General features: G+C 38.4%; 1 protein-coding gene and 2 pseudogenes across 3 annotated transcripts; 1 reads left to right on the plus strand and 2 right to left on the minus strand.

The window, feature by feature from the left end:
- Window positions 1-3,369: 3,369 nt before the first annotated feature.
- On the plus strand, window positions 3,370-8,129 carry Ythdc1 (YTH domain containing 1). The gene is made up of 3 exons (XM_020956046.2): window positions 3,370-3,577; window positions 3,754-4,650; window positions 5,639-8,129. Exons 1-3 carry the CDS (start codon window positions 3,562-3,564, stop codon window positions 6,913-6,915), a joined length of 2,190 nt encoding a protein of 729 aa, XP_020811705.1. The 5' UTR covers window positions 3,370-3,561; the 3' UTR covers window positions 6,916-8,129.
- Window positions 8,130-8,655: 526 nt separating this feature from the next.
- On the minus strand, window positions 8,656-9,009 carry LOC110187243 (drosomycin pseudogene; annotated as a pseudogene). The gene has a single exon (XR_015270927.1). The product of XR_015270927.1 is annotated as a drosomycin pseudogene (transcript).
- A 3,174-nt stretch (window positions 9,010-12,183) lies between these two features.
- Window positions 12,184-12,869, minus strand: LOC110187278 (drosomycin pseudogene; annotated as a pseudogene). The gene has a single exon (XR_015270929.1). The product of XR_015270929.1 is annotated as a drosomycin pseudogene (transcript).
- Window positions 12,870-14,106: the final 1,237 nt, after the last annotated feature.

The following is a 14,106-nucleotide window of genomic DNA, read 5'->3' on the forward strand; positions in this document are numbered from 1 at the left end:
ATCTAAGCCAAAGTCATCTACTGTGCTACCCTCAAGTTCGCTCCCTGATAGATGATAGCGATAAGCGATCGTAGAGGTAAGAGCAGGTGAGAGACATTGTCAACTTAGGATTAATTAAATGCATTTTTTCGGGCCTTTTAAGTCTCTAAAAAAAATAATAGTTTAATTACTCATATATGGCTTGACTGTTCTTCTCTCCATATTAATTTAATTTGTTTTAGTACTTATTGTTTTTTATTTTTGTCATTTCTAAAAATGCAGTGCTCCTTTTTGGGCTTATCTAAATCAGATTTTCCTAAGTGGGAATTTCTGTAATTACATTACATTAGCGTTTTGTCACAACAATTTGTTTAATTTGCTATCTTTCCCTCTAGTTTTATCTCACATGAAACACGAAACTCGCATAATAAAACGCAATTTTTGTTGAGTAGCGAAAATGCGCAAACTGAACATCATTTTTTGGCGCTAATACAAAAGTAATATTTATTATTTACCTATAATTTGGTCTTTATAAAATCTAGACTCTTGAACTTGTTTTCCTAGCTCTACTGTCGCTTCTTTCGATAAGACAAACAATAGATGGTCATCAAAGTCCAACTCTACTGGGACAGACGTTCAAGTTTACTACCCTGAAGGCGCTGCGCTAATCACATTTGCCTGATAACAACAACTTCCAATGGGAGTATATAAAGATCCTTAATATAGATTTCGGTTGAAATATCATCACATGTTTTCTCTTCGGAGATAAGTAATTGATTGTTGGCGTCAAACCCGTGCAATCTGGTTCCTAAACAAAAAGATTATAAAACTAAGTGACATCTTCAAGTACCAGTGATCCATTTTGAATGCCACAATCGTAACTATGATGACGATTCTCAAGGATTTATTTACGTCATACCGCTAAGGCAGGAGAAGTGGGAATTACGCATCATTACCGCCACAATCAGATAATAGAATTAAGTTATGGGTGTTCTTGAGAATTTTCAATTGGGAATCACTACTTTGACCATCGAACTTATTGTGTTGTGTTAATAAACTAAAACAAGAAAAGAAGCTAAAGTAGTCCGATTGCCATACAATTGAAAACCAAATTTTAGATTTATATATAATGACTATATATTAAATTTGATGAAAATCTGATGAAAACTGGAAAAGTTATAATATTTTTTCTTAAAATTTTCTGATTGTTCCTATGGCAGCTATGTATATATATGTATATATATAGTCCTCCGATTTGGCATACTCCGATTTATATGATCGTAAAATTATATAGAAGAATAACTCCATAGTTTCATTTAAATAGCTTGCTCTTAAATTTGTTCCAAAACAAATCTCGCACATGAACATATGATTCCCAACTCGTTCTAACATCCCCGGAATGAAGCTACTGCTGCCGGCCATGTATCAGAAATGTGTTGTGTTACAAAAGTTGCAAGTCATTGTTTATTAGTGTTCAAAGTTAGTAACTCATCATACTTACTTACTGGTCATAGATACTTACTGATCATATTTACTTACTGCTCATAGATAACCACTGTTCAGAGTTACTTACTGATCATAGATAATCACTGTTTAGAGTTACTTACTGCTCATAGGTAATTACTGATCATAGTTCTTAATCGTCCGATTGTTCCTATGACAGCTATATATATGTTTATATATAGTCCACCGATTCGCCATGAACCGATTTATATGCCCGTAAAATTATATAGAAGAATAACTCCATAGTTTCATTCAAATTGCTTGCTCTTAAATTTGTTCCAAAACAAATCTCGCATATGAACATATGATTCCCAACTTGTTCAAACATCCCCGGAATGAAGCGACTGCTGCCTGCCATGTATCAGAAATGTGTTGTTACAAAAGTTGCAAGTCATTGTTTATTAGTGTTCAAAGTTAGTAACTCATCATACTTACTTACTGGTCATAGATACTTACTGATCATAGTTACTTACTGGTCCTAGATAATCACTGTTCAGAGTTACTTACTGATCATAGATAATCACTGTTCAGAGTTCCTTACTGGTCATAGATAATCACTGTTCAGAGTTACTTACTGATCATAGATAATCACTGTTCAGAGTTACTTACTGGTCATAGATAATCACTGTTCAGAGTTACTTACTGATCATAGATAATCACTATTCAGAGTTACTTACTGATCATAGATAATCACTGTTCAGAGTTACTTACTGCTCATAAGTAATTGCTGATCATAGTTTTTAATCGTCCGATTGTTCCTATGACAGCTATATTTATGTTTATATATAGTCCACCGATTCGCCATGAACCGATTTATATGCCCGTAAAATTATATAGAAGAATAACTCCATAGTTTCATTTAAAAAGCTTGCTCTTAAATTTGTTCCAAAACAAATTTCGCACATGAACATATGATTCCCAACTTGTTCAAACATCCCCGGAATGAAGCGGCTGCTGCCTGCCATGTATCAGAAATGTGTTGTGTTACAAAAGTTGCAAGTCATTGTTTATTAGTGTTCAAAGTTAGTAACTCATCATACTTACTTACTGGTCATAGATACTTACTGATCATAGTTACTTACTGGTCATAGATAATCACTGTTCAGAGTTACTTACTGATCATAGATAATCACTATTCAGAGTTACTTACTGATCATAGATAATCACTGTTCAGAGTTACTTACTGCTCATAAGTAATTGCTGATCATAGTTTTTAATCGTCCGATTGTTCCTATGACAGCTATATATATGTTTATATATAGTCCACCGATTCGCCATGAACCGATTTATATGCCCGTAAAATTATATAGAAGAATAACTCCATAGTTTCATTTAAAAAGCTTGCTCTTAAATTTGTTCCAAAACAAATCTCGCACATGAACATATGATTCCCAACTTGTTCAAACATCCCCGGAATGAAGCGACTGCTGCCTGCCATGTATCAGAATTGTGTTGTGTTACAAAAGTTGCAAGTCATTGTTTATTAGTGTTCAAAGTTAGTAACTGATTATACGTACTTACTGGTCATAGATACTTACTACACATAGGTTCTTACCGGACATTGAGATATATATAGATAAATACTTAATATATATACTTCCTAAATATTTTTTGAACAAAGAATTTAAAAGAAATTCCAAATTGAGCAAAGCCGTTTCAAATAATTGCGCGCTAGAGCAGATTTGTTACTGCAAAATAATCCAAGTTCCTTGTTTTACAATGTAAAAAAATGTTTACTTTTAGTTTCTACATTACGTTGGTCATGTCGTGACACAGCTTTTAACTTTAAAAACAAGGGGGCGTTATGGTGCAGTCTTTTCATGTATCTATTTTATTTCGGTTGTTTATGATCCTGCAACCTGGTCTCACTAATACAATGAAAATAGAGGTGCAAAACTATCGATGTGTCGAGTCATCGATGTTTTTATCGATATTCCTCCACCTCTAATCGCCGCTGTGACGCAGAATTTTGTAAAAAAAGGAAAACTTGTAAAATTGGTGTAATTTCGCGTTCTTGAAGCTGCAATTGCTATTGAAAAGTGAAGCAAAAGTGGCACTAGACCGGTGTCCACGCAGTTAATGCCAAGAGCAGCCAGTGAGTGTTGATTTGCCAGCAATTCGGCGTCGGATTCTCACCTGGCCGATCGATCGGCGTTTTTTCTCTATATTTTTCTCGGTCTCTGTCGCCGCCTGTCTCTGTCTGCTGGCTGTCTGTGTGTGTGTGTGCGTGGGTGCTCCGCGGGACTGCTGGTTGCATTTTTTGTTGTGTAGGTAAACAAACGCCGCTGATGCGCGAGATGGCGGATCTGGACGCAGTGCACCTGGGGCTGGACGAGAACGAGGCGGACATAGCCGAGGAGCTGCAGGACTTTGAGTTCAACACACGCAGCGAGGCCTCGGAGTCGAATGGCGGCGATTCCACGGACTCGGAGCCGAGTATAAGTTCGGTGAGCACCGCCACCTCCTCGCTGGTGGGCAGTGGCAAGCGGAAGACCAAGAAGCTGGCCAAGGAGTCCCCAGCACCAGAGACGAAGCCTGCGAAAGGCTCCAAGGCGAAGAACAAGCGGGAAACCACGCCGGAGGAGGTGAATGGCAGCAGCAAGAACCAGAAAAGAGAACAGAAAAAGCGCACTGGCAGCGAGTCAGCCAAGAAGTCCGCATCGGATACGTCCGAGAAGCCCAAGGCGAAGTCCCCGTCCAGCGAGGATCGTGAGCAGCCGCCTGTTAAGAAGGCGAGAGGCAAGAAGATATCCTCTAATACGGCCAACGAATCCATCGGCCACAAGAGCGATGGCAGCGAGGCCGAGGACGAAACACCAGCGCTTCCATCCCTAGAGTCCGATAGCGAGTCCTCCGACTCAGATTCGGGCACCCAACACAAGCGAAACGTGGGCAACGGGCGCGGCAAAACCAGTTCCAAGAGCTCAACGCCCGAGAAGGACACCGGACCGCCAACGCACTCACAGAAGGGCTACGACTACATGACCAAGCTCAACTATCTCTTCCGGGACACGCGCTTCTTCCTCATCAAGTCCAACAACAGTGACAACGTCCAGCTGTCCAAGAGCAAGAGCGTATGGGCCACTCTGCCGCAGAACGATGCCAATCTGAATCAGGCCTTCAAGGAGGCCAGGAACGTGTTGCTCATCTTCTCGGTGAACGAGAGCGGTAAGTTGATCATTCTGGTTTATATTTCCCAGTGCTTGGTGTTGGGTTTTAAGTTCTAGTAGATTTATTTTATGTTGTTATTTTAGTTTTATTTAGTCAGCTGATTCAATGCGTATTTATTTTAATTATTACTTCAAGTGAATTAAATTCCATAGTATTTTTATACCCTTATATTATTATAATTTTAATCAGAAGCTTGTAATTATGTGAAGGAGTCATTTCCGACCCTATAAATCAAATATATTCTTGATCAGTATTGAAAAACGAATCGATCTAGGCATGTTTGAAAGAAAAATACATTTTTGAAATTTTTTTTAAATTTTATAAGGGTTTAATTTTTTCAAATGTTAGATTTAGTATGCGGATTTATTAACCAACTAAAAACTTGCATAGAACAGCTTTCGGAATTGAAATTAATTCATTTTTGACTTAGTTATGTGTTTTTTGAGTTAAAGAATATCCATTATTTATAAAAGATTTCCGATTCGATCTTATAATTCAATTTGCAAACAGCAAGGGAATATAAAACTTCGGCTTTCTGAATTACTTTATTTAAAACTTCATTTTATTTAGAAGTAATTGTATATTTATCATTATTTAATTCAGCATTATTGACTGTGTACAGGGAATATTTGTATTGATTAGGACACTGTTTGGTTCGTAGCTGGGGTTTTCCGGGACTCTGTTGTTGTTTTGATTAATATTATTATTAAATAGTAACTATTTTGTTTATTACTGGGTTAGTTATTATCTCAGCTGCTTAGCTGCGTTGTTATTTGCGTAACTTTCCGTAACTCAACCTTAGCTCAAGCAAAACGTATTTTGTTCACTGAAACTCGATCAGGAAAGAATCCCAGTGACATATTGTCGAAAGAGAGTTAAGGTTTTTCCAGTAGTTTCATAGACTGCACCTCGTTTTAATAAATTACTTCAACTAGTTTACGAAAGCTAATAAATGTTGATTGTCTTAAATCCTCTCTGCTTGCAGGTAAATTTGCAGGATTCGCGCGAATGGCGGCTCCGTCACGGCGGGACATACCCCAGGTAGCCTGGGTGCTGCCGCCAAGCATTTCGCCCAAGGCGCTGGGCGGCGTCATCGAGCTGGACTGGATTTGCCGCAAGGAGCTTTCCTTTAATGCCACCCTACATTTGCACAACACCTGGAACGAGGGCAAGCCGGTGAAGATCGGTCGGGACGGTCAAGAGATCGAGCCCAAGATCGGAGGCGAGCTATGCCGCCTCTTTCCCGAGGACGAGCAGATCGAACTCACGCCCATACTCAAGAAATCCAAGGAGACGGCCCGAGTGATGCGGGAGAAGGGTATCCACGTGATTTACAAGCCGCCTCGGAGTCTCTCTTCACGTGGACACGGCGGCGGCGGCGGAGGTGGCCGTGGAGGCCGTGGAGCAGGCCACGACCAGCTGGGCCCGATGCGGCACAAGAGGAGCTACCACGGACCACCGCACCACCGTCCATATCGTCACCATCATGGCATGGGCATGCCACCGTCCCATGGCGGCGGTTTCAAGCGCAGCGGTTCTCCCTACCGCCAAATGGGTAGCGGCGCTGGCGGAGCGCCCGGAGGTCCCAGCGAAATGACCATGCCCTCGTGGGAACGCTACATGTCATCAGCAGCAGCCGCAGAGGCATATGTGGCGGACTACATGCGGAATATGCACGGTCAGCTTCCGCCACTGCCGTTCGTTCCACCGTTTGCACAGCTCCCCATGCCCGGAGCCGGAGCGGGAGCAGCTGGTGCCCTGCAACCGAGCGCTGCAGCGGCCATGTACGAACAGCTGCCGCCACCGGTGCGATACTACGACGGACCTGGGGCACCGCCACTGCCGGACTATCCGCCCCCACAGCGGCCACCGCCGCCCGGTTTTGATAAGGCGCCAAGCTACGAGGAGTTTGCCGCCTGGAAGAACGCTGGCCTGCCCACAGTGCCGCCGCCAGGCTTTCCCGTTTACGGCGGAGCCCCCAATGGTGGCAGCAACGGTGCTGGCGGATCAGTGGGCGTTGGCCAGGCGGCAGGCGCCAGTGGAGGCATGGGACCGGGCGTTGGCAGCGGCGGCGGAGGCGGTGCTTCCGGTCTGGGCGGACCTGGTGGCTACCGGAATCGGGATGGCAACAACGGCGGCTCCGCGGGCACGCGTCGTCGGGAGTACGGAAATCGCAGTGGCGGCTCATCGCGGGACTCGAGACCCTTTCGCGGTGAACGTGGCGGCGGCGGCCAGCGAAACTATCGGGACAACAGGCGCTAGGCGGGATCGGGGCAACGCTAAAATCGCTAGAATCGGAAAGTGTAATCCTAATTGTCTCGCGCGTGTGCAAAATGCAATGAGAAATGCTGAAAACGCGCATCGGTATAAGCAAAAAGTAAAAAGTTAATACGAATTAGTAGATCGGAACCCAACGGGGAACCCCCCTAACCCTATGAATACAGCTATCGTCTGCGAATCGATACAACAACAACAACAACAACAACTCTCTTTCCCCCCAATTTCTCTCCAAGCTACACCCTCCCCCAACCACCACCAACTCCACATTATGATTTAAACATAGACTTACGACCTAAGCAAATTTCAAAACAGCAAATTACATGCTAAATTAAATATTTTAAACAAAAAAAAAATACAAAATGAAAGAGAGAGAGAGAAATTGTGAACTTTATTTACCCAAAACAAAATCTCAAAAAAAAAAAAAGAAAAGAAAGAAAATCAAAGAGAGACTTTAAGAGACGCCCAACAACAACAACCAACAACAGCAACAAATACCATGAACGAACTTAAGCTAATAGAGATAGCAAACAGTGCAAACAGTGATGTGTGTAATGTGTGTGTCAAACCCCACCCAACCCCGTAAACCGCAAGAAAACCCAGAGAGTTGGACACAACAGGGAATGGGAATACGTCAAAAAAGCCCGAAAACTAAACGGGAGTAAAATACCCCCGAGCATGAGCAAGAGACTTTCACAGACGACAGGACCCAGTCCCTTCATCGTCTGTCGCTTTCGATCCGATCTAAGCTTCCTTATACGTAGTATAAAACTAATGCAAACCATATTTAACCATTTTACATGTCTCGCCGACAGAAGACCGTCCCAGAAACAGACACACATCCGCCTCCACCTCGGGCCCGGACATCATCCGTGGCTCCGTCGCCTCGGTCCCACTTTGGTCCTTGGCCCTTCCGTAGAAATCCGGACCACTAGCCATTCGAACTGTTTAACCGACTTGGCCGAAAAACGCCTTCCCAATTTAATTCCACTCAAAATAAGACTGCCACATTTTCTCGCTCTTGACAAGCGTTGACCGCTGACAAACACATTCCCGGACAGACCTAGGGATGTTTGTTTCTTTGCAGGATTCGTGATAATCGTTTTTGGATAATGGATTTGCAAAAGGAAAATGGATCGGCCAGATGAATCCACTGATAAAGACTGATGATAAATAAAGACTGGAGCTGATAAAAAATATTTAACAATGTTTATTAGAGTCTTAATTTATAAGTTTAATTTGGGTTAGCAGCCGAAAGTCAAAGCTGCTGTTAGAGCTATTGTAAAGCAAACAATTTCTGTAAACTCTTTTTCAATAAGCCTTTTATACCACGAATTCTAAGAACTGTAAAGAATTCTTGGCCATAAAGCTGTGTAAAAGACGAGTTGTTATCAAAGTTATATTTGATTTCCTGTCTTAACGGCATATACGATGATGCACCATGTAAACGCACTCTTATCTGATTTTCCTGTACTTCGCTATAAACTCTTATTTATCTGCAGTATTTATAGATATATTTTTATTATAGGTTTCTGATAAAAAAAACAAAGCTTCGTTCTGCTTGTTTACTAAAGTGTCCCAGGTTAGTTTCTGGGTTACAACCGTAATCAACACGTATTGATCAGCCTCCTAATGACTTGAGTCTTTCAAGATAAGTCAGTTACAACTCCATTAAGCTCTTAACTAATCACTGCAACTTTTGTAAAAATAGAAACCAAGACTATATGAACCAAGGAGGCTTTTATGAAGCCTCTGATTTATTTGCACATTTCAATAAACTGATATAAAATTCGGGTTGGGTTGATATAGACTCAGCATCCTTCGCACCAGCACTTGAGGCTGGGGCTGCAGTGTCCACTTGATCGTCCTTCCTCCTTGCAAACCCTTCGGCAGGTGTCATTGTCCCAGACGGCGCAAGGACCCTTATATCTGCCGGAAAGGCAATCGGCTTCAACCGTGCTGGAGCCCAGGAATACTACCGCCATTAAGGCGAAGAAAAGGTGAATAAGTTTGATTTGAACCATTTCAACTTTTGATTTTTGAGAGCAAATATGTAATTGCGAAGTTACTGGAAGCGTTTGAACTCCACCACACCAGGAGCCGCTTATATAGGCGCCGGACATACTCACTATCAACCATTTGAGCAAATAGAGTCGGGACGAAAACAACAACAAATATTTTCAATTTGTTAAGCAATTAGTTTATCTCTTTATTTTCTTAATTTGTTTATTTGCATTCACGAAAGCACTTAGTTTATGATGGACAGCTTAGCGATAAATTGCAACTTGAAAATATTTTAAATCTGAGTAAACAACGTTTACGTTTCTGTTCCGTTGTTTCTTAACTGACCTCCCTTACAGTTAATACAATTCATACGCGGTGAACTTTTTTATTTTTTAATATTCATTCATATTCGTTCATACATTAAATGTAAAAGTACTGATATAGAAATGCCTTAGCATCCTCCGCAGCAGTACTTCAGGCAGACTTTTATGTTTAAAATAGCATATAATTTTAAAAAACTCATAACTGAGCCAAAAAGCCATTGATTTTAAATCGGGAAGCTTTACTTTATTATTATACCCTTGCAGGGTATTATAATTTCAGTCAGAAGTTTGCAACGCAGTGAAGGAATAATTTTCTTAATACCTTTGAAGTTAGCTAAGTATTAAGAGGTCAAATATTAAATATATCATAACTAAGCCAAAAATGCATTAATTTCAGTTTTTATTAGGGTAACAAATCTGCATACTCAATTTAAAAATTAAAAAAATTTAAATTTTCGTAAATTTTTCACCATTTTAACGATACATCTTATAAAAATTTAAAATTGTCAAAAAATTTGAACAAATTAAATTTATGCCGGACCTGGCTAGATCGAGTCGGCTGTTGATGCTGATCAAGAATATATATGAATAATAGGATCGGAAATGACTCCTTCACTAAGTTTCAAGCTTTCGACTGAAAGATAGGCTTTGTTTAACTATTTGGTATATAGAGCGCTCTCCTCTGCGATTCTCAAGTCTTACACTTAAGCAAGGCTCTAGCTAGAGGAAGTTTAGTTTTCTTCTTCTTCTTTTATATAAATTACTAATTTAGTGCTTGGTGGTTGATAGACTTTGATCAAGTGGATGTGGCAACCATGGCTAGATCGAGTCGGCTGTTGATGCTGATCAAGAATATATATGAATAATAGGATCGGAAATGACTCCTTCACTAAGTTTCAAGCTTTCGACTGAAAGATAGGCTTTGTTTAACTATTTGGTATATAGAGCGCTCTCCTCTGCGATTCTCAAGTCTTACACTTAAGCAAGGCTCTAGCTAGAGGAAGTTTAGTTTTCTTCTTCTTCTTTTATATAAATTACTAATTTAGTGCTTGGTGGTTGATAGACTTTGATCAAGTGGATGTGGCAACCATGGCTAGATCGAGTCGGCTGTTGATGCTGATCAAGAATATATATGAATAATAGGATCGGAAATGACTCCTTCACTAAGTTTCAAGCTTTCGACTGAAAGATAGGCTTTGTTTAACTATTTGGTATATAGAGCGCTCTCCTCTGCGATTCTCAAGTCTTACACTTAAGCAAGGCTCTAGCTAGAGGAAGTTTAGTTTTCTTCTTCTTCTTTTATATAAATTACTAATTTAGTGCTTGGTGGTTGATAGACTTTGATCAAGTGGATGTGGCAACCATGGCTAGATCGAGTCGGCTGTTGATGCTGATCAAGAATATATATGAATAATAGGATCGGAAATGACTCCATCACTAAGTTTCAAGCTTTCGACTGAAAGATAGGCTTTGTTTAACTATTTGGTATATAGAGCGCTCTCCTCTGCGATTCTCAAGTCTTACACTTAAGCAAGGCTCTAGCTAGAGGAAGTTTAGTTTTCTTCTTCTTCTTTTATATAAATTACTAATTTAGTGCTTGGTGGTTGATAGACTTTGATCAAGTGGATGTGGCAACCATGGCTAGATCGAGTCGGCTGATGATGTCCTCCCCAAATTGTGTTAGATCAACTCAGCTTTTCATGCTGATCAAGAATACATATATATGATTTATGAGGTCGGAAATGACTTTTACATCGTTACAATCTTCTGACTAAAATAGAAATACCCTTCAAATACCCTGGGAATAGGTATAGGTAGGTATACCTTCCCAAGTAAATGATTATCTTTTGGAAGTTTTAGCTCCTAACTGATGGACTTAACTTTGTTAAAATAGAAACAAAGAAAACTTTATGAACCAAAAAAGATACTTTTTTAAAGCCAATGATTTTTTTTTACATTTCAATTAAGGGGGTAGACCACCCTGACATTTTTTAAAAATCTAATTTTTTTTTTTTAATCAATCTTGATGCTGATATTCTTACGGTCATTTTAAGACATCGGGCTTAAAAATATCTCGTTACTTGTGGATTCTACAGCCATTAGAAGTGAGCGCTGCCGGTATACCGTAGAGTACTTTCTTTATCTTCTTTTGCGTTTTTCTCAAAACAACGTTTTTTAAAACGGTGTACATGATTTCTCAAAAACCGCCGGACCGATTCTCTTCAAATTTTTTACACAACTTCTCTATAATGCCCTCTATGGCATGACGTAGGATTTTTTCGATATGTTTTTTTGTTTTAAAGTTATAAATTTTTAAATCAAAAATTTTGTTAAAAAAAAAAATTTTTTTCTTCAAAGTGCTCCCATTTGCTCAAAAAAAAATATTTCCAAAAACGGCTACGTCATGCTATAGCCATACTTATATAGCTTATAAAAAATTTTTGTTTTTGAATTTCGGATAACAAATGTGGTGTGCAGCATGTACACCATCCGACCATTCCCTAAAAAAAATTCTTTTTTTGACTGGCTATATCTCCGAGGTTCGTAAATATTTTTTTTTTCTTTCAATAAGTATTTTTTAGTTTAACATATGTACTTTGATGTACTAATAAATAAAAAGTTGTATTCCCAATACCTTAGTCAAAATGAATTTTTGAAAAACCCTCCAATTTTCATGCGTTCAGGGTGGTCTACCCCCTTAATTGATATAAAATACAGGTTGGTTTGATATAGACTCAACATCCCTAATTTTTTATTTCTTTATTTGCTTTACTGAATGTTATGTTGGACAGCAATAAGTTGCAACTTGATAATGTTTTAGGTTAAAGCAAACGTCTCTAAGGTTTCTCTTTATTCGTTTTTAAATAAAAATAAAATGTTTATGGAATTTCCCGTAGACAATTCATTTTAAATGTATAAGTAAAACTTTTTTTATTTAATTTTTTTTTTATTCATTCATTGAAAGAATATGCACTGAAATAGAGCTGCCTTAGCACCCTTCGCACCAGCACTTTAGGCTGGGACTGCAGTGTCCAGTTTGACGGTTCTCCTCCCTGCAGATACGTCTGCAAAGCTCATTATCCCAAACAGCACAAGGTCCTTTATACTTTCCAGACAGGCAGTCGGCTTCTGCCATTTGGGAGCCCAGGACAACGAGAGTCATCAGGGCGAAAAGAAAGTATAGAAACTTGATCTGCACCATCTTGAGTTAGTGTATTATGATTACTCGATGACTTCTGAACAGCGAATGCATTTCGCAAGCCACATATGAGCTTTTATAGGCTTCCAATCCCTCGATGCTGGAGTGAAGCTGATATATATAATAAGACCACTTGATAAGAATACAAAAGGTATCAGCCACTTCTTTGTTAGCCTGTGGAAAACCCATATTTATTTAATATTGATTGTGGAAATCTCAGGTAAATAAAAAGGAAGCTGAAGTATATAAGAGTTGCAAAGGGTCAAATAGTTGCATATTGTACACTTTAATATTTGAATTATTTTTTATATAGTTGCTTTATTGCACAATTTATATTATTTAATAGAGATATTTATCAAGGTTACTTAATATAATAAATTATCTGTAATATTACACTCCATTCTTAACCTAGAAAGAAAGCATGGCCTTAATTTATTTCATTTTCTCTGTTAGTTTTTTTTTTATAATTATGAAATTTTTGTTCATCTTTAACGTAGACCCATTTTTTAACACTGCAGCTTGACCTTACAATTATACCTCATGACAAGAATATAATAGGTGGTCGCAAGCTAATCTTTATTAAACTGTGAAATCCCCAGACTTATTTAATAATGATTGAGAAAATCCCAAGTAATAATATAAAGGAAGATGAATAATATAGGGATTAAAAAAAAGACAAGAAATGAAACTAAAGCAAAAGTTTATATACCCTTAAAGTTTCAAAGGTAAAAAAACTCAGAACTAAGCCAAATAAGCATTAATTTCAATTCGGAAAGCTTTCCTATGTTAGTTTTTAGCAGGTTAATAAATCTACATACTAAATTTAACAATTTATAAAATTCAAATTTCTTTTAACAATTTCTTAAAATTTTAACGAAAAAATTATAACCCCTTATCGTTTTGAATTTTTTGATATATATGGTTTATAGGGTCGGAAATGACTCCTTCGATGTGTTTTTAGCTTCTGAATACCCTGTTTTGGGTATAAACAAATAATGGGAACAGACATTCCGAAGTCCAAATAAGAATACTCTTGTGTTAAATTATAGAATTTTGTAATGCAGAATTATTTTCTAGATAAATTCTAACCAAAAACCAATATAATTTGAATGGTTTTTTATTGATATTCTTAAATATGCCAAATTTTCCGACAAATCAAATTCTAAAAAATTCATAACTATGTCAAAAATGCATTAAATTCAATTTGGAAAGCTGTTCTGTGCTAGTTTTTATAAGCTTAACAAATCTGCACACTTAGTTTAACATGTTAAAATTTTCAATTTTTTTCCAATTTTCGCAAATTTTAATGATGTAACCCCGTATCGTTTTTTTAAATTTTGAAAAATTTTCAAAAATTTATTTTTTTTCCAAACATGCATAGATCGATTCGGCTGTTGATTCTGATCAAGAATATATATGGTTTATAGGGTCGGAAATAATTCCTTCACTTCGTTTAAAGCTTTCGTTTTGATATTAAAATTTCTTTTATTTAAGATAAATCTAGCATACGTAGCGTATACTTAACGTGAAAACCTTACCTCGTCTACATTATAATCATTAAGGTAGGTCATTATCATTAAAAGCACCGTAGCTTTGAGTCTCAGCCCAAAAGTATGACCCACATCAAGTTTCAGACTTCAACCGTCCAGA

Source organism: Drosophila serrata, unplaced genomic scaffold, assembly GCF_035046125.1.
Source record: "Drosophila serrata isolate PLE 108 unplaced genomic scaffold, ASM3504612v1 contig_217, whole genome shotgun sequence".
Classification (NCBI taxonomy): Eukaryota; Metazoa; Arthropoda; class Insecta; order Diptera; family Drosophilidae; genus Drosophila; species Drosophila serrata.

Excerpts from the sequence above, each read along its gene's own strand:
- Ythdc1 (XM_020956046.2), top strand. Across the intron at positions 4,651-5,638 it reads CTTCTCGGTGAACGAGAGCG|GTAAATTTGCAGGATTCGCG; the intron begins GTAAGTTGATCA and ends CTCTGCTTGCAG.